This window comes from Podarcis cretensis (assembly GCF_951804945.1).
Source record: "Podarcis cretensis genome assembly, chromosome: 7".
In the NCBI taxonomy this organism is placed as follows: Eukaryota; Metazoa; Chordata; class Lepidosauria; order Squamata; family Lacertidae; genus Podarcis; species Podarcis cretensis.
Genome location: NC_137176.1, coordinates 87,055,188 through 87,082,737, shown reverse-complemented (window position 1 = coordinate 87,082,737; position 27,550 = coordinate 87,055,188). Strand labels below are relative to the sequence as shown.

Here is a 27,550-nt window from a genome sequence, read left to right as displayed (position 1 = left end):
ATGCATATTTTAATTTCCATTAATTTAACTGGTTGATCATGACGGAGAATCTATTTATAATAGTGTAACCCTACTGAATTCAGAGGAAGCCTCTAGTGTAAGTAGAAAGTGAACTCTTTAAATAAATTTGATTTCAACTGATTAAACAAGGCAGGCTTCTGTAAAATGCTTTATTCTGTCTCTGCCTCAAATCCCAAGAGTAATCATCTGTATAGATATTCGGCAGTAAAGCTGTTTTTTTTTTTTTAACCATGGGCAATACAATAAACTGGACTAGATCTTTCTGTTTACTTGTCTGCTCCAGCTGGGCATCCTATTGGCTGGAATCCCTGGCTTGAGAGATCATGAGGTTTCAGGGATTGCCATGGGAACCAGGAATGATCACAAAAAGAGCTGGAATCATCCGATTCAAAGATTATTTGGTATTCAGTGGTTACTATGGAGACTGAAAATGGTATCCAAAACAGGGATGTGCATTGTGTGTATCAATCTGAGTTTAGCATGCACACATGAACACACACACACTTTTTCCTTTTAAAATAATTAAATATTAAAAGTTAAACAAAGGCCCTCAGCGGAATTGCTATTTTATGCTAGTTTTGGGTGGAGAGTTTCACGTATCTGCATTGTTGAAATTCTGATAACCTTCCCAAATATTTCTCCCAAGGGAAAGAAAAACAAACAAACAAACAAAGGGAGATACAAGATGTGATGTAATTCTTATTTAAACATACTTTTAGATCAAAAGTTTTCCTTCCTTAAGAGGAAGAAGTCTTTGCCAATGAGAGAATTTATTTATTTTTAGTAGAAGAGTTCCTTTTCACTGGAGAAAGGCTTTCTTTATTGGAGAAAGCTTCTGCCATTGAATGAAGGAAACCCTTGGGCTCAAAGTCACTATTTATTTATTACTTGCTTGGATATTCTAAGAAACCATATATATATATATATATAGGTTCAGTTTTGAAATCAGTGGTTCAAATCAGTTTATTTTTGAAAGGTTCAGTCTACCATCTTGATGTAATTTTGTCCAATTATATCAAAATATGGACAAAAACCTGCTCATTGATGTCAGGAACCAACACACAAAATTTAGTTATAATATCTTAAAAAGTGTCTAAGTACATAGTGAAGTATCAACTTTCCAAAATACAGAGCAGACTAGTGGAGGAATGCCTGGCACTGCCTAGGAATTTTTAGAAATCAAAAAAATATTGTGTTTTAAATGGATAGTGCAGTTTGTGAGCTTGGACCCATCATATAAAAAATTGGTTGCAGTAATGCCAAGGTCATATTTCAGTCCACCACCTTAGTTCAAAACGACACGTGGAATCCAAACAAAGACTCCACAGTCCCACTTCTGAAACCTTCATGCCAAGCTTGGTGATGATCTCTTGAGTGGTGGTCAATCCTGTGGCAAAAAATGGGTGAACTCATGGTAACCTCATGTTTCAGCCTGCCATCTTGGCTCAAAATGGTACCCAGCATCCAAATATTGATAAGGACTGCCTCACACACCTCAGGAACCCGCATGTCAAGTTTGGCAACAATATCTTAAGAGGCAGCCAAACCTATACCAAAAACCATGTGTAGTCAGGCCAAAGTGATGTTTTGGACTACTATCTTGATTCTGTGGGGTGTAACATCACAAAAGTAGTCAAATACAACATTTCCTGTTTGCCCAGAGTAGACACACAGGGAATGTTGCTCCAGCCAGGAGGACTTCCTGTCACACCTGTTCTGGAGCATCCTCCCCTTTGTGTGATCCCATAAAAGGGCTAGTCACACAGCCATCTTCCCTCCCCCCCTCAATGTTCCTCCTCTTGTACTAACTAGATGCTTTTTTTTTTTGCTGTGTGCTGGCTCTCAGCCAGCAGCACACGGGCTCATTCCTCACGAGAGGATGAACCCACACTTTTCTCTGTATCTGTAACTACAAGCTAAAGCCTGCCTTCAGGATCACACTGCGGACTGAATGTGAGTCAACCTTGTTGTTGTTGTTGTTGCTGTTGAGTCGTTTAGTCGTGTCCGACTCTTCATGACCCCAGGGACCAGAGCACGCCAGGTACTCCTGTCTTCCACTGCCTCCCATAGTTTGGTTAAACTCATGCTGGTAGCTTCAAGAACACTGTCCAACCATCTGGTCCTCTGTCGTCCCCTTCTCCTTGTGCCCTCAATCTTTCCCAACATCAGGGTCTTTTCCAGGAAGTCTTCTCTTCTCATGAGGTGGCCAAAGTCTTGGAGCCTCAGCTTCAGGATCTGTCCTTCCAGTGAGCACTCGGGGCTGATTTCCTTCAGAATGGAGAGGTTTGATTTTCTTGCAGTCCATGGGACTCTCAAGAGTGTCCTCCAGCACCATAATTCAAAAGCATCAATTCTTTGGTGATCAGCCTTCTTTATGGTCCAGCTTTCACTTCCATACATCACTACTGGGAAAACCATAGCTTTTACTATACGTACCTTTGTTGGCAAGGTGATGTCTCTACTTTTTAAGATGCTGTCTAGGTTTGTCATTGCTTTTCTCCCAAGAAGCAGGCATCTTTTAATTTCGTGGCTGCTGTCACCATCTGCAGTTATCATGGAGCCCAAGAAAGTAAAATCTCTCACTGCCTCCATTTCTTCCCCTTCTATTTGCCAGGAGGTGATGGGACCAGTGGCCATGAGCTTCGTTTTTTTGATGTTGAGTTTCATACCATAGTTTGCGCTCTCCTCTTTCACCCTCAATAAAAGTTTCTTTAATTCCTCCTCACTTTCTGCCATCGAGTCAACCTTATCATTGCTTTAAAAGAACATTACTGTGTCATTATTGTTTTAAGAGGGAACAAAAGGGGATTTATTAGGAACAAATCCAATCTGGACAAGCCAGACTGGATTGCTTAACTTAAGTGATTTTCACGAATCCAGTCAACTGACTTCCTGCTATGTACATGGGAATGTGCTCTACTACAAGCTCACTAGTGTGAGTGATGAAGGATAATATTAATCAATATATCCTCTCCTATTGTCCTCAACATTCCCACAGATTCAAAATCTATCGCAGGAAACCTAGTGCCAAATTTGTTGGCAGTGGGTCAAGAGGCATCCAAATGCGTAGGGAAGAGCCCATTCTGAACCATTTGCTCAGCATTTGGCTGAAAATGTTGCTTGGATCCGCTGAATTCAATGGAGTTTGTTTGCAGGGAAGTGTGGTTAGGATTGCAGCCTTAACGTGTCTGGGTTCTTTTTGTCCGGTATTGATTGCTATATAACTAATTCTGTAAGTTCAAAGCAATTTTAATGTATTTTTTTACACCACCTTGTGATGAAAGGTGGTGTAGTACTAGTTCTAGTAAATAACAATCTTATCGGCTGCTAAAATGTTTGCAAAGCATTTTTAATGCAAGGTGGCTTACTGAAGTGACTCGCCAGCAGGGAGCAAAATTGTCACCCAATACTGCTGGAGGTTATAGAAAGAGTGATTGGTCGTATGAATCTGAGAAAGCGGCAAGTACACAAAGGTGGGAGTACCTGGAGATGAGGAAAAAGGAGAAGGAAGAGAGAGAGATGCTGCAAGGTTTCACCTGGGAAGCATATATGAGTTCCCCTTACATGGAAAACCAGGCCAGTTTCAAGTCAGGTCCTGTATCCTTCAGCCTAGGCTAAATTCAAACTTGGCTTATGCCCCACCCTTGTTCTTCATGCGACTCCAACTTTCCATAAGCAAAAAAAGAAAACAGGAAAAGAAAACAAAAACAGAAAGAAGCTTTACTTGTGGAAGGAGGAGAGGGTAACATTTCCAAGCACAATTCAAAGTGTTGGTGCTGACCTTTAAAGCCCTAAATGGCCTCGGTCCAGTGTACCTGAAGGAGCGTCTCCACCTCCATCATTCTGCCTGAGGTCTAGTGCCGAGGGCCTTCTGGCGGTTCCCTCACTGCAAGAGGCCAAGTTACAGGGAACCAGGCAGAGGGCCTTCTTGGTAGTGGCGCTTGCCCTGTGGAATGCCCTCCCACCAGATGTCAAAGAGAACAACTACTACCTGACTTTTAGAAGACATCTGAAGACAGCTCTGTTTAGGGAAGCTTTTAATGTTTGATGCATTACTGTATTTTAATATTTTGTTGGAAGCTGCCCAGAGTGGCTGGGGAAGCCCAGCCAGATGGGTGGGGTATAAATAATAAATTGTTGTTGTTGTTGTAACAGTCAGTGGCCAGGACTTACTGTTACGATATGGATGCAATGCAGCTGCAAAGTGCTAGCTTGAAAAGTAAACATGATGGGAATGTTGGGACTGCCCATGGGAAACAGAGGGACAGTCAATTCACAGTGCGAAGCACCGGAATTAGCTCAGAGTGTAATATGAGCTGTACAGGAAGTGCAGGAAGTTTTTGTCACTAGACTGCTGGAGTTTGAAGAGAGCAGTCATGTTTTTTTTAACGCTGCAAAGACAGAAATAAAGGCATGTAAATACGTTTCTGTCTATCTCTTTCCCCTGCCAGGGGACAGGAAAGAGGGGTGTGTTCTTCTCACACTGAGAAGGATCGCCTATTGTGACCTAGCCTGGATCTTGCTGGGGAATGCAGCCAGGGAGGTCAACAGGGAATCATGCCGGGTGCCTGGGAGAGTTTCCAGTTTCTCCTGATAAAGGCTTGATTTCCGACACTTACTACCAGACAATCAGCCACCACAAGAAAATGTTGCTGCTGTGGATCATGGGGCTTGTAGTTTTCAAACTTTAAGCAGTATGATCTCTACCAAGATGCAACACTCTGAACATCATTTCTAACCTACAGCTTCTACTATGTGGTAGTGATCCTTACAAGGAACATAGGCAGTTGCCTTATACTGAGTCAGACTATTGGTCTAATTGGCTCAGTATTGTCTACACTGACTAAAAGTGGCTCTCCAAAGTATCTGACAGGGATCTCTCCAGCCCAACAGGATGATACAAGTGATTGGACTTGGGTATGCAAGTCAGGGCCCCCCCCCCAAAGCCTTCCGCTTTCCTCAAAACAAGGCACTTTCCCTCTTTGGCTTGCAGGAGACGAGACACACCTGAAAATGTTGACAATGCTTTGCCTATTCAGAATCTTTGAGGGCCCCTTTTCAAAACACAAGCACCCACGAGTTATTTCAAGTGTTCAGAAATCACAATCTTTGGATGACTAGAGCACCCTCTCACCATGTTCTGCTATGCCACTGAATCGATCGAAATCCCTACAGATCCTCCCATTTATAATTACGTTCTACTTTAAGTGAATGTTAGTGTTAATATTGCAGATATGGAATAATCCCCGGCAGATGTTGCTAATCTTACTGATTCTCCGAATTCGTAACATTCAGCAGGGAGAGGAGCAGGAAGAGGCAGCCAGCAAGAAAAAATAAACCATGGAAGGAAATGCCCATGTAGCTGGCCGAGGTGCTGAAATGTATTTAGTGTTCCACCCTGTCGATATTTACTGATCCATTGGTGACACTGCCACATTTGCAGTTTTAAAAGGGAACATGTGTCTAAGACAAAGACAGCAAGTGTTATTTATTTGTCTGCTGAGTCAGCCAGAGGTTGATTTTGTTGCTGTTTTATCATGTTTCTGGCAAGCAAAATAACTTCAGGGTAGATTGCAAAAGCTACATTAAAGGAACACACACAAACTCAAGTTCCACAGAGGTGGCCATCTGATTGGCTAATAAGACAAGTTGCTATCAATCTTCCACATTTAGCTGCTATATTTTAAAAAAGTGATGGAGTGTTTTTCATATACAGTCATGGGCTAAGTGGGGCGACATGCAGTTCTCTCCGTTCTTCTGACATACTTACTCTCCCACTGATGACTCAGACTTGAGGTCTTCCACTTGACCTGGACCTCATGAACACACCAGCAAACAGTCCTCTTTTTGCAAAGATGGAAGGCCCTATTTTTCCATCAAATCCCCCATGTTTTTTAAAAAATATATTTTTACTGCCTTTTTAATCTAAAAGAATGATCAGTTTATAACAATGTCATTCTTTACAATAGCAAAAGAAATGAAATAAAAATGTCTAGGGCACTACTAGTGCTGCTGGGATGACAGAAGAGGGAATCGTTGGGGTGGGGGCAGAACTCATACCCAAAAAAGAAAGAGAAGCTTGGAGAGGGGGCTTTCAATTCAATCACTTTTGTTAACAAACTGAATAAAAGAATACTGAATTGCTGCAAATTTATCAGTTTTGATTCCTCCCACATGCCCTCCCCTTCTCTTAGGTCAGCTTTTCCTCCAAGGCTAGCTGCCAAACTCTACTGCACCAAGATTTAAAGGAGAGAAGTTTTGCTTCTCTCCAGTTCCTGGCAATTTCCAGTCGTGTTTCTACGAGGTCCCATGTTTTGTAAATTAAAATTATCAATGCCCCTCTGCCAACGAGGGAATGAAGATTAGACAACTTCATGGATAAGACCAGGGGTCAGCAACCTTTTTCAGCCTTGGCCAGTCCAGCGTCCCTCAGACTATGTGGTGGGCCGGACTATATTTTGAAGGGGGGGGGAATGAACAATTTCCTATGCCCCACAAATAACCCAGATATGCATTTTAAATAAAAGCACACATTCTACTCATGTAAAAGCACCAGGCAGGCCCCACAAATAACCCAGAGATGCATTTTAAATAAAAGAACACAATATACTCATGTGAAAACATGGTGATTCCCGGACCGTCTGCAGGCCAGATTGAGAAGGCGATCAGGCCGGATCCGGCCCCTGGGCCTTAGGTTGCTGAAGTGAAGGACATGAGGCAGGAGGTGGTAATGAAGGTGAGCTGTGCATAAGCAAATTGCCAGCTAGCTCTGCTGAGGCTCTTTTTATTAGCACAATATGCAAAACCAGTCAGATACATTTTGGACTCTGACCTTTACATCTTCCAATCATGAGATCATGGGGCGGTACAAAGTTATTTTGGCACCTGTTTCCACCACGTCATTTTCCCCTTGAACAATGTATAGCAAAGGAGACAAAGGTCACAGACAGGGCACGGCAGACCACTAAGAGAGCAAAGGTTAGATAGAGGGCATGATGTTCAGACAGCTGTGGCTTGTCTGTGGGTGGAAATGTGCTCCACACCCAGCAGGTGGAAGTGTGCGCCACATCCGGCAATCATTCCTTCAGTTGCCTACCCCCGGATAAGACTATCAGTTGCTACTAGCCATGATTGCTATGCTTTGCATCCACAGTTGGAGAAAGCAATGCTGGGAATGCCAGTTGATGGAAACCACAGGAGATAAGAATGCTCTTATGCTCAGATGCCAGTTTATGGCTGGCCACTGTGGGAGAAGGATGCTGAACTAGATGCGCCAATGGACTGATCCAGCAGGTGGTTCTTATGCTCTTAACACATCACTTGTGAGTATTCGGGGGCAAGAAATTCTATGCAATGCGGCATAGCTTTATTTTATTTTTGCATTACATCAAACATTTCATCAATACAAAACTCAATTTCGGTGTCAAGCTGAATGGCTTTTGAAAAATGGACACATGAAACTTTTCTGAAGGATAGCCACTCCTTGTTTCTGGGGGGGGGGGAAATAGATCTGGAAGGGAGAGATATTGAATTATGGAGCTGGGGACTCAAAGTCTTTATTTGATTCTATGGGAAATGGATGCATTATATATGCATTGCACAGGTACTGGGGATTTTATGTTGTGTTAGGTTTGTCCATTATTTTCTTTCATCAACACTCAATAAAAACAGGCACTGAACCAGTGTAGCATAGCATGAGTATGAGATGGAAGTTCTCATTTAAAATCACAGCTTTAATATGCTATTATAATGTGTGAGAAATAATACTTAACAAGCTTGTTGTGAGATTAGAGAATAAATATGTGCGAAGCACTTTATGCAGTTGGGGGAAAGCATCATATAGATATTAAGCCTTAAAGCCAGTGTACTTAGACTGGGAAGAACTGGATTCAAATCTCCACTTGGCCATGAAGGTTAGGGGTGGGGAACTTCACTGAGGAGCAATGGATTAAAAAAAGTAATAATAAATAAAATTAAATCTGCTGTACGTTTTGGAAAGTGGTTTGTCTATCTGCTTGTTTGCCAGCTTACCTGCCTATCTGCCTGTCTGTTGCACAAAGCATAGTATCCTTAGCATCTTGTACACCTCCTTCTGGCAACTCCTGCAGCCAAACCTGTGCCCAGTGCATTGCTCTGCTTTCCTTTGGACCACATGATGGAGGTAGAGAGGGGAGGTCGTGTCACCTGGGCAGCCCAGGACCTCCATACACACTGTCCATGTTAGGACCCACACCAGAAGAGGGAGAGGGGGGAAGGGGGGGCTTCGAGGGGGGGGGATGGATGTCAGGGGCTCAGGAGCAGAAGCACAGGGAAGAGGGGAGATGGAGAGCGAAGGGGAAGAATCTGAGGGCAGCGTAGGAGAAGATGACAGTGGCCCGAGAGATTCCATGAGCCTCTCCAGCGAATCGGAAGATTCACAGAAGGGGGCGCCGGTGGCCAAGGCAAGGGGGGTCCCAAGGGGGACACCCCAGAAGCAAGGGGCCAGCGGGGACTCCCAGAGCAGCAGTTGGAGATCAGGACCAGCTTCCCCACCTGAGCATAGTGGGGGGGAAGAGTCCCAGGTATCGGGGGTAGCGTCTCCCCCAGCAGGGAGAGAAGAGGAGTCAGGGCTGACACCACGCCTCCATCGGAGAGTCAGGCAACGGAGGGGAGGTCAGGTCCAGCTAGCATCCCAGAAGAGGGAAGCAGTGACAGAAGCAGTGTAACAGTCAGGAGGAAGGTCACTGGGTTGGCGCGAGAGCCAGGTTCAAAAGTACAGGCGCGCAGGGCAGCAGAGAATGAGGATTGGGAACCGGGTCCTAAAGCCCGCAGGAGGCAGGGGGAGGAGTCAGGGGACTCAGCGTCAGAAGAGTCCAGAAAGGGGAATGCCCCAGCGGACAGGAGAACCCAGAGGAGAAGAGAGCAGAGGAAGAGGTGGAGCAGGGCTAGAATCTTAAACTGGTGTCAGGGGGGAGGAGATTCAGACGGAACTTCGGCGGTCTAGGGTTTAAGACGTAGAGCTGCGCGCTACGACTTTGGAATGGAAACTGAACTTCAATAAAGACTTTTGTATATAACGACGACCTGGCGTTGGTCCTCTGTGAGCTGGGACCTTGGGCAGCTCTGACAATACTGTTCCACCAACTTCTCTTTTTCATGGAAAATCCTCCCTTTCTTCATCTGAGCAGCCAGCCGGCTACAAAGGAAAGTACTTAATGCTGCAACCTCCCATTTGTCCCTGAAAATATAACCTAGTTGTTTTTAAAGGCTTTCTTTTTGTATCCAACAATAGGAGACCATGCTCCTCAGATTCACTCAAGCACCTGTCCTTTTTATAACATCCTGTGTGTTTACAAGCTGTCTCCAGCATTAGAAAATTGACTGTTCTATGGCCAAGCTGTTCCTAGAATGGTGTGTTTATTAAATCATCTTGAAGTCTGAGACTCCTCTCCACCGCACTGCAACGCCAATTGCAGAATCAGCTTTATAGGCAGTGGATCTGGGTGTGTCTGCAGCAGGCATAGGCAACCTCAGCCCTCCAGATGTTTTGGGACTACAGTTCCCTTCAGCCCTGACCACAGGTCCTGTTAGCTAGGGATCATGGGAGTTGTAGTCCCAAAACATCTGGAGGGCCGAGGTTGCCTATGCCTGGTCTGCATTCTAGCCAAGATAATAATTATACTATTCAATTACTGCAGCAATTTATTATTATTATTATTATTATTATTATTATTATTATTACCACCCTTCAACCAAAGATCACAGGGCGGTTCACAACATAAAATTGCAAAAGAAGAACACAAAATACATAACATAAAAACCCCAAACATCTTTTGCACCTTGATCCCAAATCGGGGGGGATGCTTAGTGGTGAAGCATCTGCCTGGCTTGCTGAACATTTAATCCAAGGTTAAATCCCCAGGATTTTCAGATGCGGCTGGGAGAGATCACCCTGTCTGAAACCCTGGAGAGCTGAAGTCAGTCGCTGTAGCGAAAACTGAGCCAGGTAGACAAACAGCAGCTTCCACCAATTTTATGGGGACAGTTTTCAAGTAAGCAGAGAACTCTGGCCTTATGAGAAAATTAAGCATGCCTTGGACAGCAGTCACATACAATTAAATTATGCAGTAATGCTAATACTATAACACTGCTGCTGCTATTAATAATAATAGAGATGATTGGCCGTTGTAGTCCATGCTCTACTAACTTGCAGACTGGATTATTCCAATGCTGTCTACGTGGGGCTGCCCTTGAATACTACTCAGAAACTTCACTTGGTCCAAATTATGACAAGGGTTCTACAGTGGTACCTTGGGTTAAGTACTTAATTCGTTCCGGAGGTCCGTTCTTAACCTGAAACTGTTCTTAACCTGAAGCACCACTTAAGCTAATGGGGCCTCCTGCTGCCACTGCACCGCCGCTTCACGATTTCTATTCTCATCCTGAAGCAAAGTTCTTAACCCGAGGTACTATTTCTGGGTTAGCGGAGTCTGTAACCTGAAGCGTATGTAACCTGAAGCATATGTAACCCAAGGTACCACTGTATTTACACATCATACAACCAGTTTTAAAAGAGTTGCACTCATTGCCAGTTTGTTAGCGGGACCAATTCAAAGTGCTCACAATTCCAGGCTCCAAATGACTAAGGGTCCAAATATCTGAAAGACCACCACCTTCACTCCTGGGTGCTGAGATTGGCAGAGCCAACTACCCTTTGGTAGTTCCTTTGCGCCCAGAGGATCATGGTGTTGCAGGAAAACTAGCCATATCACATGAGTGAACAAAGAAACATATGAGACGGAGGTGAAAAAGAAGTCCAAAGTTTATTTCTGCACAGAAGTTTGATCCCGTGGGATTGCTCCACAAAGACTGGACCCAGAACATTAGATCACACACGTTTTCATATAGATTGCATACGTTCCAATACATTCTATGATTCTATGGAGGTCTTTAAGCAGAGGCTTGACAACCATATGTCAGGAGTGCTCTGATGGTGTTTCCTGCTTGGCAGGGGGTTGGACTCGATGGCCCTTGTGGTCTCTTCCAACTCTATGATTCTATGATTCTATGATTCTATGATTTCAAATCCTTACACCCAATCAGAATGTTTAGTTCCCCTCTTCCCATTTCCTTATAAGGCACATAAGTGTAGACAATGCTACCACCTTGTGATTGGTCTGATTTTACCGCTTCCTTGTGTGTGTGTGCTTCCTTATGATTGGTTAGAGTTTTCTGTAATGCTGAGCATGCTCAGAACACCCAAACCTTATTTGGCATGATTCCCTGTAATTCATTTCATCAATGGGTGGGTGGGTGGCCTGGGAGAGGGCCTTCTCTGTGGTGGCCCCTTGAGCTGTTGGACTCTCTCCCCACAGAGATGCATCTGGCACTTTCATTATTCCAAAGAATGCTGATGATGTACCTCTTTACCCTGACTTTTGACACCTGAGGTGTATGTTTTTAGTACCCGCCTTACTTTTTATGATTGTAAGTTGTTTCAAATTGTTTTTATATTGTGCTGTAGCCTGCCCCAGGACCTCAGAGAGCCAGTGTGGTGTAGTGGTTAAGAGCGGTAAACTCGTAATCTGGTGAACCAGGTTCGATTCCCTGCTCCTCCACATGCAGCTGCTGGGTGACCTTGGGCTAGTCACACTTCTCTGAAGTCTCTCAGCCCCACTCACCTCACAGAGTGTTTGTTGTGGGGGAGGAAGGGAAAGGAGAATGTTAGCCGCTTTGAGACTCCTTTGGGCAGTGATAAAGCGGGATATCAAATCCAAACTCCTTCTCTTCCTCCTCTTCTTCTTCTTTGGATGAAGGACAGGAAACAAACAAAATGATCTGAAAGAAGGGTTTGAGTTCTCCTTTACAACTGTAGTGGTGTTTCAAGACAGGGTTATTGACAATCTTACCTCGTGTTGTGTGTGTGTGTGTGTGTGTGTGTGTGTGTGTGTGTGGTTCTTTCACAAAACAACAAGTGCTGACACTTGCAGTTCCTTTCACAAGAGTACAGTTCAGGAGAGCTGAGTGAGGACCTCTGTGGCTCAAATCTTTTCCCTTTGGCAGATTTACTGGGTTTCCCAAGGAAGGCCACTGTTTTCTCAGGCTAAACTCCACCTATCATTACAGTGATAGTAATACTGGGCTATTTTATAGGGCTGTGGCCAAAACTGCTGAGAGAGTGCAAAATACAGCTTTCTAAGTTGCAAGGTCTACATTGCTTTGCTACTCTTACATCATCATCCTCAGATATTATTGTTATTATTACAATGGTGCTTTATAAGGAATGAGAAGGCACAGGTCCCTGCCCCAATGGGCATACAATTGAGACACCAGAGAAATAACAGAGGAAGGGAAAGGAGAAGCAGCAGCAGTAAACAGGGGAAGAATATGGAATTATTTTGTTACATACAGTTAAACTTAGTTAGAGAAAGGTATCAGGTCTATGGGTGGTGAAATCTGAATGGGGAGGAATAATTAACTACATGGTGTTCTTTAGTACTTAGATTTATTTTTCTCTCTCTTCCAAACGCGGGTGGTGCTGTGGGTTAAACCACATACGAAGGTTGTGTCAAAGTGACAAAGTGAGACAAATGGAAACCATAGAGAGTCACTTCCCATCTGTGGAAACTTGTTTCTGGAACTCTTACTCCAGCAAGTTTTGTGGGGAACCAACATCAATATTTTGTAGGCACTAGACCAGTGATGGGAGGTGGGTGGCGCTGTGGGTTAAACCACGGAGCCTAGAACTTGCCGATCAGAAGGTCGGCGGTTCAAATCCCTGCGACGGGGTGAGCTCCTGTTGCTCGGTCCCCGCTTCTGCCACCCTAGCATTTCAAAAGCACGTCAAAGTGCAAGTAGATAAATAGGTACCGCTCCGGCAGGAAGGTAAATGGCATTTCTGTGCGCTGCTCTGGTTTGCCAGAAGTGGCTTAGTCATGCTGGCCACATGACCCAGCTCCCTCGGCCAATAAAGCGAGATGAGCGCCGCAACCCCAGTGTCGGTCATGACTGGACCTAATGGTCAGGGGTCCCTTTACCTTTACTCTTCCAAATGGGCTCAATGTACTGTGTCAAAGTACCCGCCCACCTTAACACAGAAGTCTTAATTTTTATTTGGCCAGTTGGATTTTCTGGTAAATGTGGAGAGAGCAGTCATGCGAAGTTTGCATATGCTGTATTATTACACACACAGGATGTAGAACTGTGTGCCTCTGGAACAGCTCCCCACCTCCTTACACACTTTTTCAATTTCTCAGTCAAGTCTTTCAAGCTCTTACATGCTGCCTCTCATGGAGACCTTTGGCTCAAATGCGGAGGAGTGATGTCACTCTTGCCTGCCACAATCCGATTCTGTAGGTTTTTTGTTTTGTTTTTTAGTGAAGAAGGAATTTAAAAATAGAACAGGAGAGACAATTCAAGCTAGACCAAATGCTCAATTTGCTGCCACCTAGAGTGTTTTAACAGTAGCATGTTCCATCAAGAAAAGCATGAGAAAGGGGCTTCCGAAGTGGCTTGGAGACCCTGCAGCTTCAATCAGGAAGAAACGGTTCTTCAGTTTTGGTCTGGTGTCTTTCTGTTTTGCAAAATGCTTGGGGAATATCAGCTGCTACCTCTTTATTTGAATCTCTGAGCAGATTAACGCTTGGTGACAGCAATGTCAAATTGTGCTTGTTGTGCTTGTTTATTTATTTATTTCATGAGATTTATATATCACTTGATTGTATATATATATTTAAAAAGCCCTTGAAGTGGTTTACAAAAAGAAAAAAACCTCCCCAATACAATTATGAGTAAAGACAATCAAAGCATTCAGAAAACTGAAGCCACCAATAAACTAAAAACACATCATTAAGAATTTGTCAAGAATGTATAACTTGCTGTTGAAATGGAACATTCAGGACGAAACGGTGAAATCAGCTATGATTAAATGGGCACAAGATGTTGGACATAATATTATGATGGCTGACTGGGAACAGTTATGGACCACAGGTATGAAGTTCACGGCATGTAATGCCTTAAGAGAGAATATAATGAAAATGATCTACAGGTGGTACATGACACCAGTCAAGCTTGCAAAAATTTATCATTTGCCCGAAAATAAATGTTGGAAATGCAAAGAGACCAAAGGTACATTCTTTCACCTTTGGTGGACATGCCCAAGGATTAAGATTTTCTGGGAGATGATCTATAATGAAATGAAAAAGGTATTTAAATATACAGTGGTACCTCACAAGACAAAATTAATTAGTTCTGCGAGTTTTTTCGTCTTGTGATTTTTTTTGTCTTGCGAAGCACGGATTTTGGAAAAGCTTCAAAAAATCACCAAAGTCTTCAAAAACCTCAAAAAAGGCTACCACACCGCGTGCTATGAGTTGCTCATCGAAGTCAAGTTGCAACTGCACCCCCTGAATGCACGGTTTTAAGAAAAAGGAAACGAACTTGCAAGACAAAGGAAACAAACTTGCAAGACGTTTTCGTCTTACGAAGCAAGCCCATAGGGAAATTCGTCTTGCGAAGCAACTCAAAAAACGAAAAACTCTTTTGTCTTGCGAGTTTTTCATCTTACGAGGCATTCGTCTTGCGAGGTACCACTGTACCATTCTGAAGAAACCAGAGGCCTTTCTCCTGGGCATGGTCGGCCAATTGGTGTCAAAGAAGGACAGAACTTTCTTTATGTATGCTACAACAGCAGCAAGAATACTTATTGCAAAGTACTGGAAGACACAAGATCTACCCACCCAGGAAGAATGGCAGATGAAGGCGATGGACTACATGGAACTGGCGGAAATGACTGGCAGAATCCGAGACCAGGGAGAAGAGTAGGTGGAGGAAGATTGGAAGAAATTTAAAGACTATTTACAGAAACATTGTAAAATTAATGAATGTTAGAAGGATGTTGGAATGAAGTTATGTGGTTTTAGCAGAAATGTTATAAGGGTTTAGGAAAAAATAGACTGTTAATTGGTGAAAGGAGGGAAAGTAAAGTTACATCATATTGAGATAAATTACAGAACAAAAATTGGAAAAGATGGAAAGGATTTGCTGAAATAGTTAACCGAATTAGAATACAAAAAAGGGAGGTGTGAGGAGGTCAAGGAAACAAGCAAATGAAAGATAAGTTATGGGAAGATTAGTTGTGTTTTTTCTTCTTCTTTTTTCCTTGTTGTGATGTGTTGTTTTGTTTTTGTTTAATATGGTGTTTTTACTTTTGCTTTTTGTAACCCTTAAAATTTTTAATAAATATTATTTTAAAAAACCACAATAAACTAAAAACACATCAGCAGTCAACAGCAAATGTTTATTTTGATTTGAATCTATTGTAGATCAAACACAGGAATTTCTATTATACCCACCACATAAAAAATGGCATTACTTTTCCATGGACAGGTTCCTTTGGTCTTTATTTTGTGGGAATCAGAGTGGATTAAAGTGCTCTGTCACCCTAGCACAAAAAAAATCCATTTTTGGAAAAAAAAGCAGCAGAACTTTGTGGTTAGGAAATAGATGAGGAAATGCTCTGTAAAGTGTAGGATGAACAAATTATTAATGGGGAGAGGTATAAGCACTCCACAAGCAAATCAGGATGAATAATAGAATCATAGAATTGTAGAGTTGAGAAGGACCCCAAGAGAACTCTATTCCAATACCCTGCAATACAGGAATGCAGGAATGCTCAGTGTCATAACAATGCCCCACAAACAGATCAGATTTAATACTCAATAAAGACTGGGCATAGTTTAACTTCTGTTCTGATTTGTGCAAGCACATCAGAACGAATGCTGAATAAACATGTCCTTTGGAGGCACTTGAAGTTAGTTCACACACTCACAGTCAAGTCATCAATTGTTGCATAAACTGAGTGATGTGCAAGCATGTGTGAATTAGCCTGCAGAATGCAGGTATTCCTTCCCCACCCCTTTAACACAGAATTTTAAAAATATTTATTTGCCTGGTAGAATACAACTGGTGTGATTAATTTGTAGGTGAACACAGAGAGAGCAGTCATGCAAAATTTGCATGGAATGTATTACACACACAGATCAGTGCAGTGCAGTGGTTAGAGCGTTGGAGACTAGGGTTCAAATCTGCACACAACTCATGAAGCTCTCTGGGTGACCGTGGACCAGCCACTACCTCTCAGCCTAACCAAGCTCACGGGATTTTTGTGGAGATCCAATTTGGGGGTGGGGTACCACGTACACCATCTTGATCTCCTTGGAGGAGAGGTAGGATATGGATGTAATGATGAAGATGGTGATGATGATGATAATCAGGCACCTATTAAGAAAGCTCCCCTCCTAGTGGACTTTCCATATGCTTATAATTTAAGTTTCTGCGTCTGTTTCCTGCTTTATACATACAGACATAACAGGAGCTTTTGTGAAGTTTGCAAGCAAGGCATGAGAGCAACAGCTCTTTCTGATTATTTTCCAACTGGCAATTGATGTTACAAAAGATGCAGGAAGATCCTCAGCATTTTAAGACCCAAAGGTTGCCTGAGATCATTAGGCACGATGCTAGCTGCTGGTGCAATTAATGTGCATTGCTGGTGCACAAATCCAGGTGGAAATGACTTAAAAGGTAAAGGGACCCCTGACCATTAGGTCCAGTCGTGGCCAACTCTGGGGTTGTGGCGCTCATCTCACTTTATTGGCCGAGGGAGCCGGCGTACAGCTTCTGGGTCATGTGGCCAGCATGACTAAGCTGCTTCTGGCAAAACCAGAGCAGCATATGGAAATGCTGTTTACCTTCCCGCTGGAGTGGTACCTATTTATCTACTTGCACTTTGATGTGGTTTCGAAGTGCTAGGTTGGCAGGAGCAGGGACCGAGCAACGGGAGCTCACCCTCTCGCGGGGATTCAAACCGCCGATCTTCTGATTGGCAAGTCCTAGGCTCTGTGGTTTAACCCACAGTGCCACCCGCATCCCATCAGGAAATAACTTATGGGGTGTTTATTTCTCCCCCCCCACCCATAATACAGTAATGAACAATAGCATTTTCTCCACTGGTTCACTGTTTGTTTAAACCAACCCTTCCTCTTACTCCAGGGAGCCAAAGGGCAATGCATCCTGTATAATGATAGGAGGTTAGCAGAGCAGAGAAATGTGTTTGTCTCTGAACTTTGCATTTCCTTTGGAAAGGAGGAAAGTGGGTCTGGGAGGCTTCCAGAGCAAGGGTAGAGAACTTCAGATGCTGTTGCCCAACGGCCTCTCTATCTGGTGCTTGTGACTCATCTCAGGTCACACACCCTCCTCAGCCACATCCTTCAGCATCCCTGCTCTGCACCCTTGCTGTTTCTGCCTGGCAAGAATGTGTCCTTGAACTCTTGTTTGCTGGATGGAGGATATAAGGTAGATATATAAAAACTTCCTGACAATAAGAGCTGTTTGACAGTCTCCCTTGGAAGGCTGTGGGTTCTCCATCCTTGGAGCTTTTTAAGCAGAGGTTGGATGGCCATCTGCCATGGATGCTTTAGCTGAGATTCCTGCAGGGGGTTGGACTGGATGACCCTCAGGATCCCTTCCAACTCTACAGATCTATGATTCTATATAGACTATCATATGGATGTAACATTTGCATTTGTTGTTTTGCCCTCTTTTAACTCTGCCCACCTGTGGCCCCTGGAAGCTTGCAGAGGAGGGGATGTGGCCCTTGGCTTGACTTCTTAGGGCCTCTGGGATGGTCCTCTTATCCAAAATGACAGAGAACAGAGCAGATAGGAGGATTGCTACTGGTATACTGGCCTGCCCGTGCCAAGAACTCTAGAGGCTCACGCCATCAGTCTTAGGCTTCACCAATTACACTGATCAATTGATCGATGCATTTTGCTCCAGAGAAAGCTGCGCGGAGAGCTTTGTAATCCAAAAGAGCAAAGAAAGGGGGAGAGATGTCAGATTTCTGAGTGTTTCTCCCTGCAAAGGAGGAGACAATCTTTCCCCTTTTCCTTTTGGAAGTGAACATACTGTGCCGGTATCATATTATTGCGTGATGATGATCCTCCTTCCTCTTAGGGATGATCTGCAGGATGTGTCTCCTCCTGGCATTCAGCAACCACTCCCAGCAGAAAATAAAAGGAAATCTGGTGTTGGGGGAAGGTAATATTTCAGGGGGACATTTTCATGCGAGGCTGCTGCCAGCAGGTTGAGTTCCTGGCCTGAGTTCTATTTTTAGCTCTGCTCCTTCGTTGCTATTGATCCCAGTCACCCTTTGTTAATTAGATACACACACAACACACGCAGCATTTGCAACTCATTTATCAATTCTCTTCAGCACCTCCATCCCTGGAGATGTAATTTGGAGCCCTCCTTAAGACAGGCTATTGATCTGCACTGCAACTCTGCTCTGTGTTGCAATCTATTTATAGAAAGGCTCTTTGAACCCCCCCCCTTGACTGCCCCCCTGCACTCTCTGCTTTTCTATGGGGGAATCAGAAGTGGTCGACATAAATCAGATTTTGATGGAAGGACAGAGATGCTTGAGGCATAGATGGGTGGAGCATGGAGCCTCATTCTTAGGATGAGGCTGAACAAGATCCTGAAGGAAGCTGGGTGTGATCAACAGTGGTCAGTTAGAGCAGAAGACTTACAGGAATGCAGGAATACCAAATCAGAGCAATGGTCCTTGTAGCACAATATTGTCTGCACCAGCCTTTCCCAACCCTTCAGATGTTCTGGACTATGACTCCGACAACCCCTGACCATCAGCAATGCTGGCTGGGGGTGATGGTAGCTATATTCCAAATACAACTGTGTAGGACCCTAGTTTCAATCTCTGCACCTCTTGTCTGAGAAAACAATACCAGGCTAGGTTGGACCAGTGGTCTGAGCTGATACAAGCCAGGAGTGGGGAAACTCTGGTTCTAAGATGCTGCTAGACTACAACTTCCACCAACCCTGACCATTGACCATGTTGGCTGGAGCTGATGGGAAACCAGCTACAGATGGAAGGCTACACGCCCTCCATTCCTGTTATAAGGCAACTTCACAGGTTCATGAGTTGCTCAGGAGGAGTGGGAAACCACTGAGGCCAGTTAGCTCCCAGCAACTCCTGCTCCACACCTTTGTATAGCTTGAGGCAGTGCAGTCTGGGAAAACCATCCAAGAGTCATGTGAAACCTTAGAAACGAGGGGAAGCTGCCTTCTACCAAGTCAACCCATCGGTCTATCTAGCTCACTATTCTCTACAATCTCTGACAATGGGTATCACAGTGACTTTTTTCAACTGTATCTGGAGATGCAACACATCTGGTCCACCACAAGCTATTGCCCCACTCCCCAATACCTTAAAGACTGGTTCAGTTATTGTGGTGTAAGCTTTCATAGGCTAGAGCCTACTTGTTCAGATGCATAAAAATCAGGAGGGGGAAAAAATCCGCAAGAAAAGAAAAGAAAAGAAAAGAAAAGAAAAGAAAAGAAAAGAAAAGAAGAGGAGAGGAGAGGAGAGGAGAGGAGAAGAGAAAAGAAAAGAAAAGAAAAGAAAAGAAAAGAAAAGAAAAGAAAACTGGTCCAGGAATGTCACCCAATTGTGCTGACTTTATAAACTGGCCCTTCCTGGCTGCAATTAAAAGGTTACTGTATAAATTATAAGCCTGGAAACAATAATGACCTCTGAGCTTCTAAAAATGCTCCTGAGCTGAGGACACGGCAGCTCTCTCCCGTGGGATTTGCCTCTCCATCAGCTTGCTGCAGAAATCTGATGATGAATGGAGGCTTTGTGTTCAGCAAAGCAATCACCTGCTGAATACACCTGTAACTTCCCAATGGCTGTTGCTCCTCTCTCTAACTCTCCCTCAGTGATGTCAGCCACACAAAGCTGGAGAAGTTCGCCCATGCACTATTGACACTCTAGAAAGACGCCTCTCCTCTAAGGCCCTGAATGTGGTCTAGATCCCCCTTTCAGTCCATTATGAGTAGCTCTCTGTGAGATTTACCTCTATTTCCCAGGGCAACGTGTCTGCCTTGTTTCCAAACTGCCTTTATTTCTCAAAGAGAGAAATTGTGTAGAGGTACCTCCTCCATTACCCCAGGAAAACGTCTCCTACAATTAAGCAGAAGGGCAGGGGGGGGGGGAGAGCCCCCTCAGTAGCATTTCGCCTTTGTGCCATTCCACAGCTTCTCACCAGTGGGGTTACCGAACACATCTATTAAGTGGTGCAATAATTGCACAGCCACCTTGAAATTTCAGGCTCTGCATACATAAAAAGAGAAAATAGAGAGGCGGGAAACCTGCGCTCCATTATTTGCCAGGGAAAGCTAGGAAAGGAAAGCAAGATCACTGCCGAGCAGAGGAGGCTGGGGCAGGGGAGAGCTGCAAGTTGGAGGGTTCTCTCACCAAAGGGTCCTCCGCTGAGCCCCCTCCTGTTGGCAAACATAGAGTGGCTTACATCACAGTGGCAAGTCATTGCCTTCTGATCAGTGTTCAGCCATCCTTTTAATTCCTTGCAATTCCCTCAGAGTGCTGCTTTGCGGAAAGCCAAGAGTGCTGATTTTGCTGCTGGGCCCTGCCAGAGTGTTGCCAAAGGATTATTGCCTGCTGTTGACCCCAAGCCCTGAAATGAGCCAGGACTCTAAGACTGTGTTTGCCCAACCTCCTGAGACCGGTTTCACTTCTATAGCAACAAAGGGCTTGTTTTGGAAACCCGGATGATTCGTCATCCCTGCAGTCCTGCATGGGCCACTGATCTGAGCATGTTCCCTTGCAGACCTGGAGATAATGGGAACATCTGGGTGTGGATAGCCATGTGGCCTATGCCTATTCGAAACCAAGAGCCAATGTGGTTTGATTCTGCCTGGAGGCCATCCTTTTGGACATGGGAACCCAGCACACCAAAGCTCTCATCCGTGGAGGCTGGTTGTACGACTCACTGTTAAGAGGAAATAATTCCACATATGTAGCAGCTTTGGTTTATAATTTGTCCCAAGACTGAGACTTGCACTGATGTTAAGCAGTGAGCCTGTGTCCTTGTGTCCTTTGTTCATTTTCACCTCTGAGCTGCAAGTTGCATCATCTGTGATTCAAATGCACTGTAATCTCTGCATTAAAGGTAAAGGTACCCCTGCCCGTACGGGCCAGTCTTGACAGACTCTGGGGTTGTGCGCCCATCTCACTTAAGAGGCCAGGGGCCAGCGCTGTCCGGAGACACTTCCGGGTCACGTGGCCAGCGAGACATCGCTGCTCTGGCCAGAGCCAGAGCCAGAGCCAGAGCCGCACACGGAAACGCCGTTTACCTTCCCGCTGGTAAGCGGTCCCTATTTATCTACTTGCACCCGGAGGTGCTTTCGAACTGCTAGGTTGGCAGGCGCTGGGACCGAGCAGCGGGAGCGCACCCCGCCGCAGGGATTCGAACCGCCGACCTTTCGATCGGCAAGCCCTAGGCGCTGAGGCTTTAACCCACAGCGCCACCTGCGTCCCTACAATCTCTGCATTAGCCTATGTTATATGGGAGCGTTATGTGGTTTATTATGTTTCTATGTGGTAAGCCGCTCTGCAGCCTTTTGAAAAAGGGCAGTGTTTTATGGAATAATAATTATAATAAAAATGTGAACTTTGATTGCAAAATGTGGCTCTCATCTGCTTTCTAGCTTGCGTCATTTATACCCCACCCATTTGTCTGGGTTTCCCCAGCCACTCTGGGCGGCTCACTGCAGAATAGTAAAAACACTATAAAACATCAAAAATTAAAAACTTCCCTAAGCAGGGCTGCTTTCAGATGTCTTCTAAAAGTCAGATAGGTGTTTATCTTCTTGACATCTGGTGGGAGGGTTTTCCACAGGGAGGGCACCACTACCGAGAAGGCCATCTGCCTGGTTCCCTGTAACTTCGCTTATCCCAGTGAGGGAACCAGCAGAAGACACTCGGAGGAGAACCTCAGTGTCTGGGCTGAACGATTGGTGGTGGTGGTGGTGGTGGGAAATGCTCCTTCAGGTATACTGGACCAAGGCTGTTTAGAGCAGGCATCCCCAAACTCAGCTCTCCAGATGTTTTGGGACTACAATTCCCATCATCCCTGACTACTGGTCCTGTTAGCCAGGGATGATCAGAGTTGTAGTCCCAAAACATCTGGAGGGCCGAGTTTGGGGATGCCTGGTTTAGAGCTTTAAAGGTCAGCACCAACACTTTGAATTGTGCAGTATGGGATGGGCTCAGTGGTGCTTTTAGCAATGTGTGAATATGCACTCAAGTTGTTATCTTTTTCTGGGCTCTGGTCCTTTTGCCTTTAACAACCTGAGGACTGTCTCACAGAAGGCGCGACTGCAGAGTCCTTACTATGTATAGCCTTCACACCCTGCAGCTGCAGTCTATCTCCACTTCCCAATAAGTGTATTTGCACAAGACATGCACTTGCAGAAGGGTGTTGGCCACATCCAGAAGTTAAAGATTGCTCATTCACTTTATTAAGAGCTGAATACTTTTACTTTTGCTGCATGCAGTGCCTTTTTTGTTTGCTGCCTGCTTATTTTGAAGTATGACTTGCTTTATGTTTTGATCACATCTTAGAGAGAGAGAGCGCGCTAAGAAGGAGGAATATGAAGCTTGTTAAGCAATCAATCAATAAACCCACATAGGGTTGGGTCCGGACAAAGTCAGTTATACCTAAGTATATGTCATGATTGACAAGTCCCGTTACTTTCAGTGGGGGATAAAACACCCAGTCCTATACACGTCTACTCAGACATACACCCCATGGGGCTGTATCCAATACTAGCCCTACTCAGAGCAGAGCTCTTGCAATTCATGAGCATGACTGTTTTCTGCCCATTGGCCATTTTCCCATTTTCAATGGGACTTAGTCCCAGGAAAGTGGAACTAGGATCGCAGTCCCATTGAGCTAAAAGGGGCTTACTTCTGAGGAGGCATGAGTAGGTCTGCACGATCACAGTGCAACTGGCCAAGTCTAGATCCAAGCTCAGAATGTGTGAAGGTGGCTCAGAATTTTGAAAAGAAAGCAGGTGACATTCTCTCCAACCTGCCCCAATTACTTTGTTTCCAGGCCACGGAAAGTTTCCCTTGCTTAGTTTCTGTCTGCTAAGAGTCACAGCCACAGTCCCAGAATTAAATGGTAGCAACCTTAGCTACATCTTTGTCCAGTGGCTTCATTCCCAAAGATCAGAAGACTGCTACGCCTTGGCAAAGCGAGGGAAGGGAGTCCCCGGTGCCTGGATTTTTGCACATCATCTGTCTCCCCCTCCCTCCAAATCCCTTTCCTCCAGCTCGCAGCTTATTTAAAGAAGAGGAGCAGAATGGGCGGGGCCACATCTGGGGTGGGCGGGGCCAGAGGATGTAGAGAATGAGTGAGTGAGACCGCGGACACCAAGAGAGCAGGTCGGGAGACGGCAGCCGACGAGTTCCAGTTTTTTCCAGACAAGGTGGGTGGATGAGAAGAGAGAGGGCGGGCGGGCGCTTCTCCGTCTGCGCTCAGAGGCAAGCGCTGGGAAGGGCGCTGAGCAATTGAGGTGGGAGACTCTCCGCCGGCGACGGCTGGCTCGCACAAACCCCACCGCCAACTCTTCTCTGGGGCTGGAAACATCCCAGGAGACGAAGCCCAGCCCAGCCCGGCTTGGCTTTGCGTTGGGCGAGGAAGGAAGATGGTGATGGAGGAGGAAGGCGCGCACGCCACCCCTCCCACTCCCGGTGATGTCAAGCAGTTAGGACGCTGGGGGGCTGCTTTGTCGTGGGGGAGGCAGCCTTAAAGAGGATACGACCCAGAACCGAAGATATACATAAACACAGAGCCTGGTCCCCCTCACCCCAGGCTCCAAGATCCATAATTTCTCCAATACTTTGAGTCTCATTTTCTGGGGAGTGGGGTTGGGATGGAAGAGTGTCAAGACAAGGGGTCCTGCTCCCCTCCTCCTCCCCCTCCGTGCTCCTCCCCCTTCTGAATCCTGATGGCTGTTAACTCTCTCCTTTAAGGCAGGAAGACTGGCAAGACCAAGTGCCTTCTGTAGCGCTCTCATCTTCGGCTTCAGGCAAGCCCATCTTCCCAGTGTCTGCGAAAAGAGCAAAGGAGCGTGGCGCACTGGCGGGTGCGACCAGTTGGTTCCCAGACGATCCCACGCGCGACCGGGAGATTCCTTTGCATCCTTGGGCCACGCCTCTCTCTCACACACACAATCTTCCCCCTCCCCTCCCCCAATTATTCATTCATTCCACTCCTTCCTCCGGCAAACGGCAGCCTTTCAGATAAAGGATCCAGAGGCAGGCGCGCACCTGTCTCCCCAGAAGACCCAGACTGTCTGCCTTTTACTCCAGCGAGGAGGAGGAGGAGGAGGAAGAGGAGGAGAAGGAGAAAAGCGAGCGAGCGCGCCCCTGCACTGAGTCCGACTATGAGACCCCAAAGCCGCAAGCTGACGTCTGAGACCGTCTCCTTCTTACCCCGGCTGGTCTTCCAGATCTTCTCCTTCAGCATTGTCTATCTGTTCCAGCGACAATCGCCCTGCCCCCAAACGGTGGGCTCTTCTTCTCCCTCTTCCGCTCCAAAAGCAATCTCCCTTCCGAAACAGTAACAGAAAGGGGCTGGCTGCATTAAGAGACCTCCCCCCCGCGACCCCTCCCCAGCCAAATCGCAACTGACCCTAAAGAAAGCTGGATTTCGCGAACTTGGCCGCCGCCTCCTGCCCCGTCTCCCCGCAGCCACGCTGGTGGCTGCAAAGCAAAGGCTGTGTGCGCTCTGTATGATCCTCGTGGCGACTCCTGGAACGATCTGCCTCAAGATTGCTGCTGATCATATTTGAAGGCTTTGCTCGAAGGAAGCAGCAGCCTGCAGAAGTGTGTGTGTGTGCATGTTCGTGTGTGCCTGTGCGCGTGCCTGGTGAAAATTTGCATCATTTGGGGGTGGGGGAGAGCCGCCGTGGCGCTTGCAAGCTGGTCAGTTTCCTTCCCCACTTACCGGAAGTTCTTCCTCCGTTCCAAAGAGGCAGCGCCCCAAAAAGAAGTCTTCTTGGGCCGTGGCTGATGCTGTGCCGACATCCTACCGGCGCACACCTGGACCGACCACATCTGGAGACGGGACCAGTTGGCCTCTCCCGGGAGGGACAGCTCAGTCGCACATGGATTGGAAGGGGCGTGCCGCCATCCCGCCGCCCCTCTGATGGGACCCCTCTTCGCGTCCTTAGCCCGCTCCCTTCGGGGCTCGACAAGTGCGGAATAAACCCCAACCCGAGCGGGGAAGGGCGATTGCGGGGAGACAGGTGGCGGGGCGGGCACGATCCGCTCTCCCCGACGGACTCGACTTCCCTCTTGGCTCTCCCTTGCTAAGAGGGCGGGGAGGGAGTTTTTGGGAGTTTGGGAAAACTGTGGGCGGCGGCGTGGAGGGGGGGGGACCTGCCTCTGGTCTTCGGGCTGAGCCTCCTTTCGACTCCTCGGGTGGGCAAGATCTGGTTTCCTGAAGAGGTGCCCTTGATGGCCCTGCGCGCCGGGACAGCTTGGTTTGGACAGGTCTTGCGCAGAGTTTGCCGGCTGCAAGGTCCGTGGTCGAGACGCTCCAGCAGCCTTCTGTGCCTGTCCGCCTCACAGGAGCCCGATCCGCGAGGCGGAGAGCAGCAGCAGCCAGAACAACAGCGGCGGCAGCAGCAGCAGCCGGAGCAGCCGCCGCCACCGCGCTTTCAGCACCAAGGACAGCAGCTTCCCCGAGGAAGCCCACCGAGCCCCGCCAGGCGCCGCTTGCAGCTCGCCTCGCTCGGCGGCTGCCTCTGTTGCACCCTGTCGGATCTCCGGGCGGCCAGGGGGGGACATGGTCCCCTCCGTGGGCCCTTCCTGGCGGCCATGAAGAGGCAGAACGTGCGGACCCTCTCCCTGATCATCTGCACGTTCACTTACCTGCTGGTGGGGGCGGCCGTCTTTGATGCCCTGGAGTCCGACCACGAAATGCGCGAGGACGAGCAGCTGAAAGCCGAGGAGACCCGGCTCAAGGGGAAGTACAACATCACCAACGACGACTACCAGCAGCTGGAGGAGATTATCATGCAGCTGGAGCCCCACCGGGCCGGGGTCCAGTGGAAATTCGCAGGGTCTTTCTACTTTGCCATCACAGTTATCACCACCATAGGTAAGTCCCACGCGCGATGCCGGGATGGGTGCGAGTGGAAGGTTTGAGGGCGCCAAGAGTTGAGAAACTGTGAGATGCCAAGGAGAGGGACATGGGAAGGGAAGCTTCCTAAACTTTGGGTGCTGTTCGGTGCTGAGCTGCTAACACGGAGAATGAAATATATCTGTGCGTAAAAGCATGAGTAAATGTGATCAGACTGCTCCAAAGGTTGAGGAGTTATGCAAAATGAAAGCGGGTTACCCAGGGAAAGATGTCTACTGCGAGGTGGGTGAACTGATGATTTGGGGAGCTGGGCAACTGTGGGATGTTCAGGGTAAAAACAAGAATGGGTTTAGGAAGCTGTGCAGTGGGGATTGGTTCCAAAAGTTGGAGAGTGAATGACTCTCCCTTTCCTACTCTATTAATTTATTTGAATGTTTCAATTCACACTTGTTGGACATTAGGTCTCTCTGTCTCTCTGCCCCCATCCCCAGATTCCAGATTAAACCTTAGTAGAATTGGGTGGAGTGACTGGGAACTTCTGAAGGCAGAATTTAGCACCACTAGTAGTTCTTCCCAACTCATGACAGGGAGGCAACAAAATGATGTGCAAGTTTTCGCGCAATGATATTTGGAAAGTGATGCCAATAAATTAAGATTTAAAAGTAATCGAAGCTGCAATCCCAGGCACACATAACTGGGAACAAGTTCTAGTGAGCTCAGTTGGACATACTTTTGAGAAAACATATTGGATTGGCTTGCAAGTCTCTTTTGAAGCTTGTTTCCACTCTAGGGAGAAAAGAATAGCCAAGGTTTGTAAACTGGCATTGCCATTTACTCTGAAATAGTTCGATTGTGCTGCTCAGGAATCTTCACAATAATGGTTTGAGGATTGTAACCCAAGCCTTGGATTGCCATGATTCAGGGAACTAATGGATCAGATCTTTCCATCTGATCCTTTGCTTTGGGAAGGGAGAGGCCAATTTGCCCCAGAAGTTTTCTTCTACAACAGTAGTAGTAGTAACAGGTCCTTGTCTGCGTGCCTCTCCTCTTGTCTGCTTGCAATCTCCTCCCCCTCATTTTAGAAGGCGGAGAAGACAGTCCGATGTGCAAAATAGTAGGAATCAGAGAACTTGCCCAGTGCTGAACGTAACATGACTTTTTAGATGACTGTTTTGTTGACAAGGCAGAGTTGTTTTTCTCTTGGGAAAAGTGCAGAATCACCTAAAGAAAGTTTTCCTCTCCTAAAATAAAATAAAATATTGCTTGACAGAATGAAAAAAAAAATCAGTGTATTTCATCCCTCAGGCCCTGATGAGGTATCAAGAGATAGGTCCTGGACCCTGGACTTTATTTTGTGCTTACTCTATTGCTTGCCTGTTTGTATATTCAGATGCACGTCATGAGGAAATGAAGATGTTCTCTCAACATACACCACTAGCAGGTCACTTGAACACAATAGCTGGTTAATAATGCATGCACTATGTTCTGTTGGACAGGACACGAAGAACAGAACAACGTTA

General features: G+C 46.2%; 1 protein-coding gene and 1 long non-coding RNA gene across 2 annotated transcripts in view; one reads left to right on the top strand and one right to left on the bottom strand.

Moving 5' to 3' along the window:
- The window catches only part of LOC307220607, a 511,018-nt gene that overhangs the window by 177,920 nt on the left and 305,548 nt on the right, over nt 1-27,550 (bottom strand). The gene's annotated exons all lie outside the window — the stretch shown is intronic.
- The window catches only part of KCNK9 (potassium two pore domain channel subfamily K member 9), an 89,405-nt gene continuing 87,254 nt past the window's right edge, over nt 25,400-27,550 (top strand). Inside the window, exon 1 of the mRNA XM_079984395.1 lies at nt 25,400-26,048. Within this exon, the coding sequence (XP_079840521.1) occupies nt 25,403-26,048 (646 nt within the window). The 5' untranslated portion in view covers nt 25,400-25,402. The remainder of the gene's footprint in view (nt 26,049-27,550) is intronic.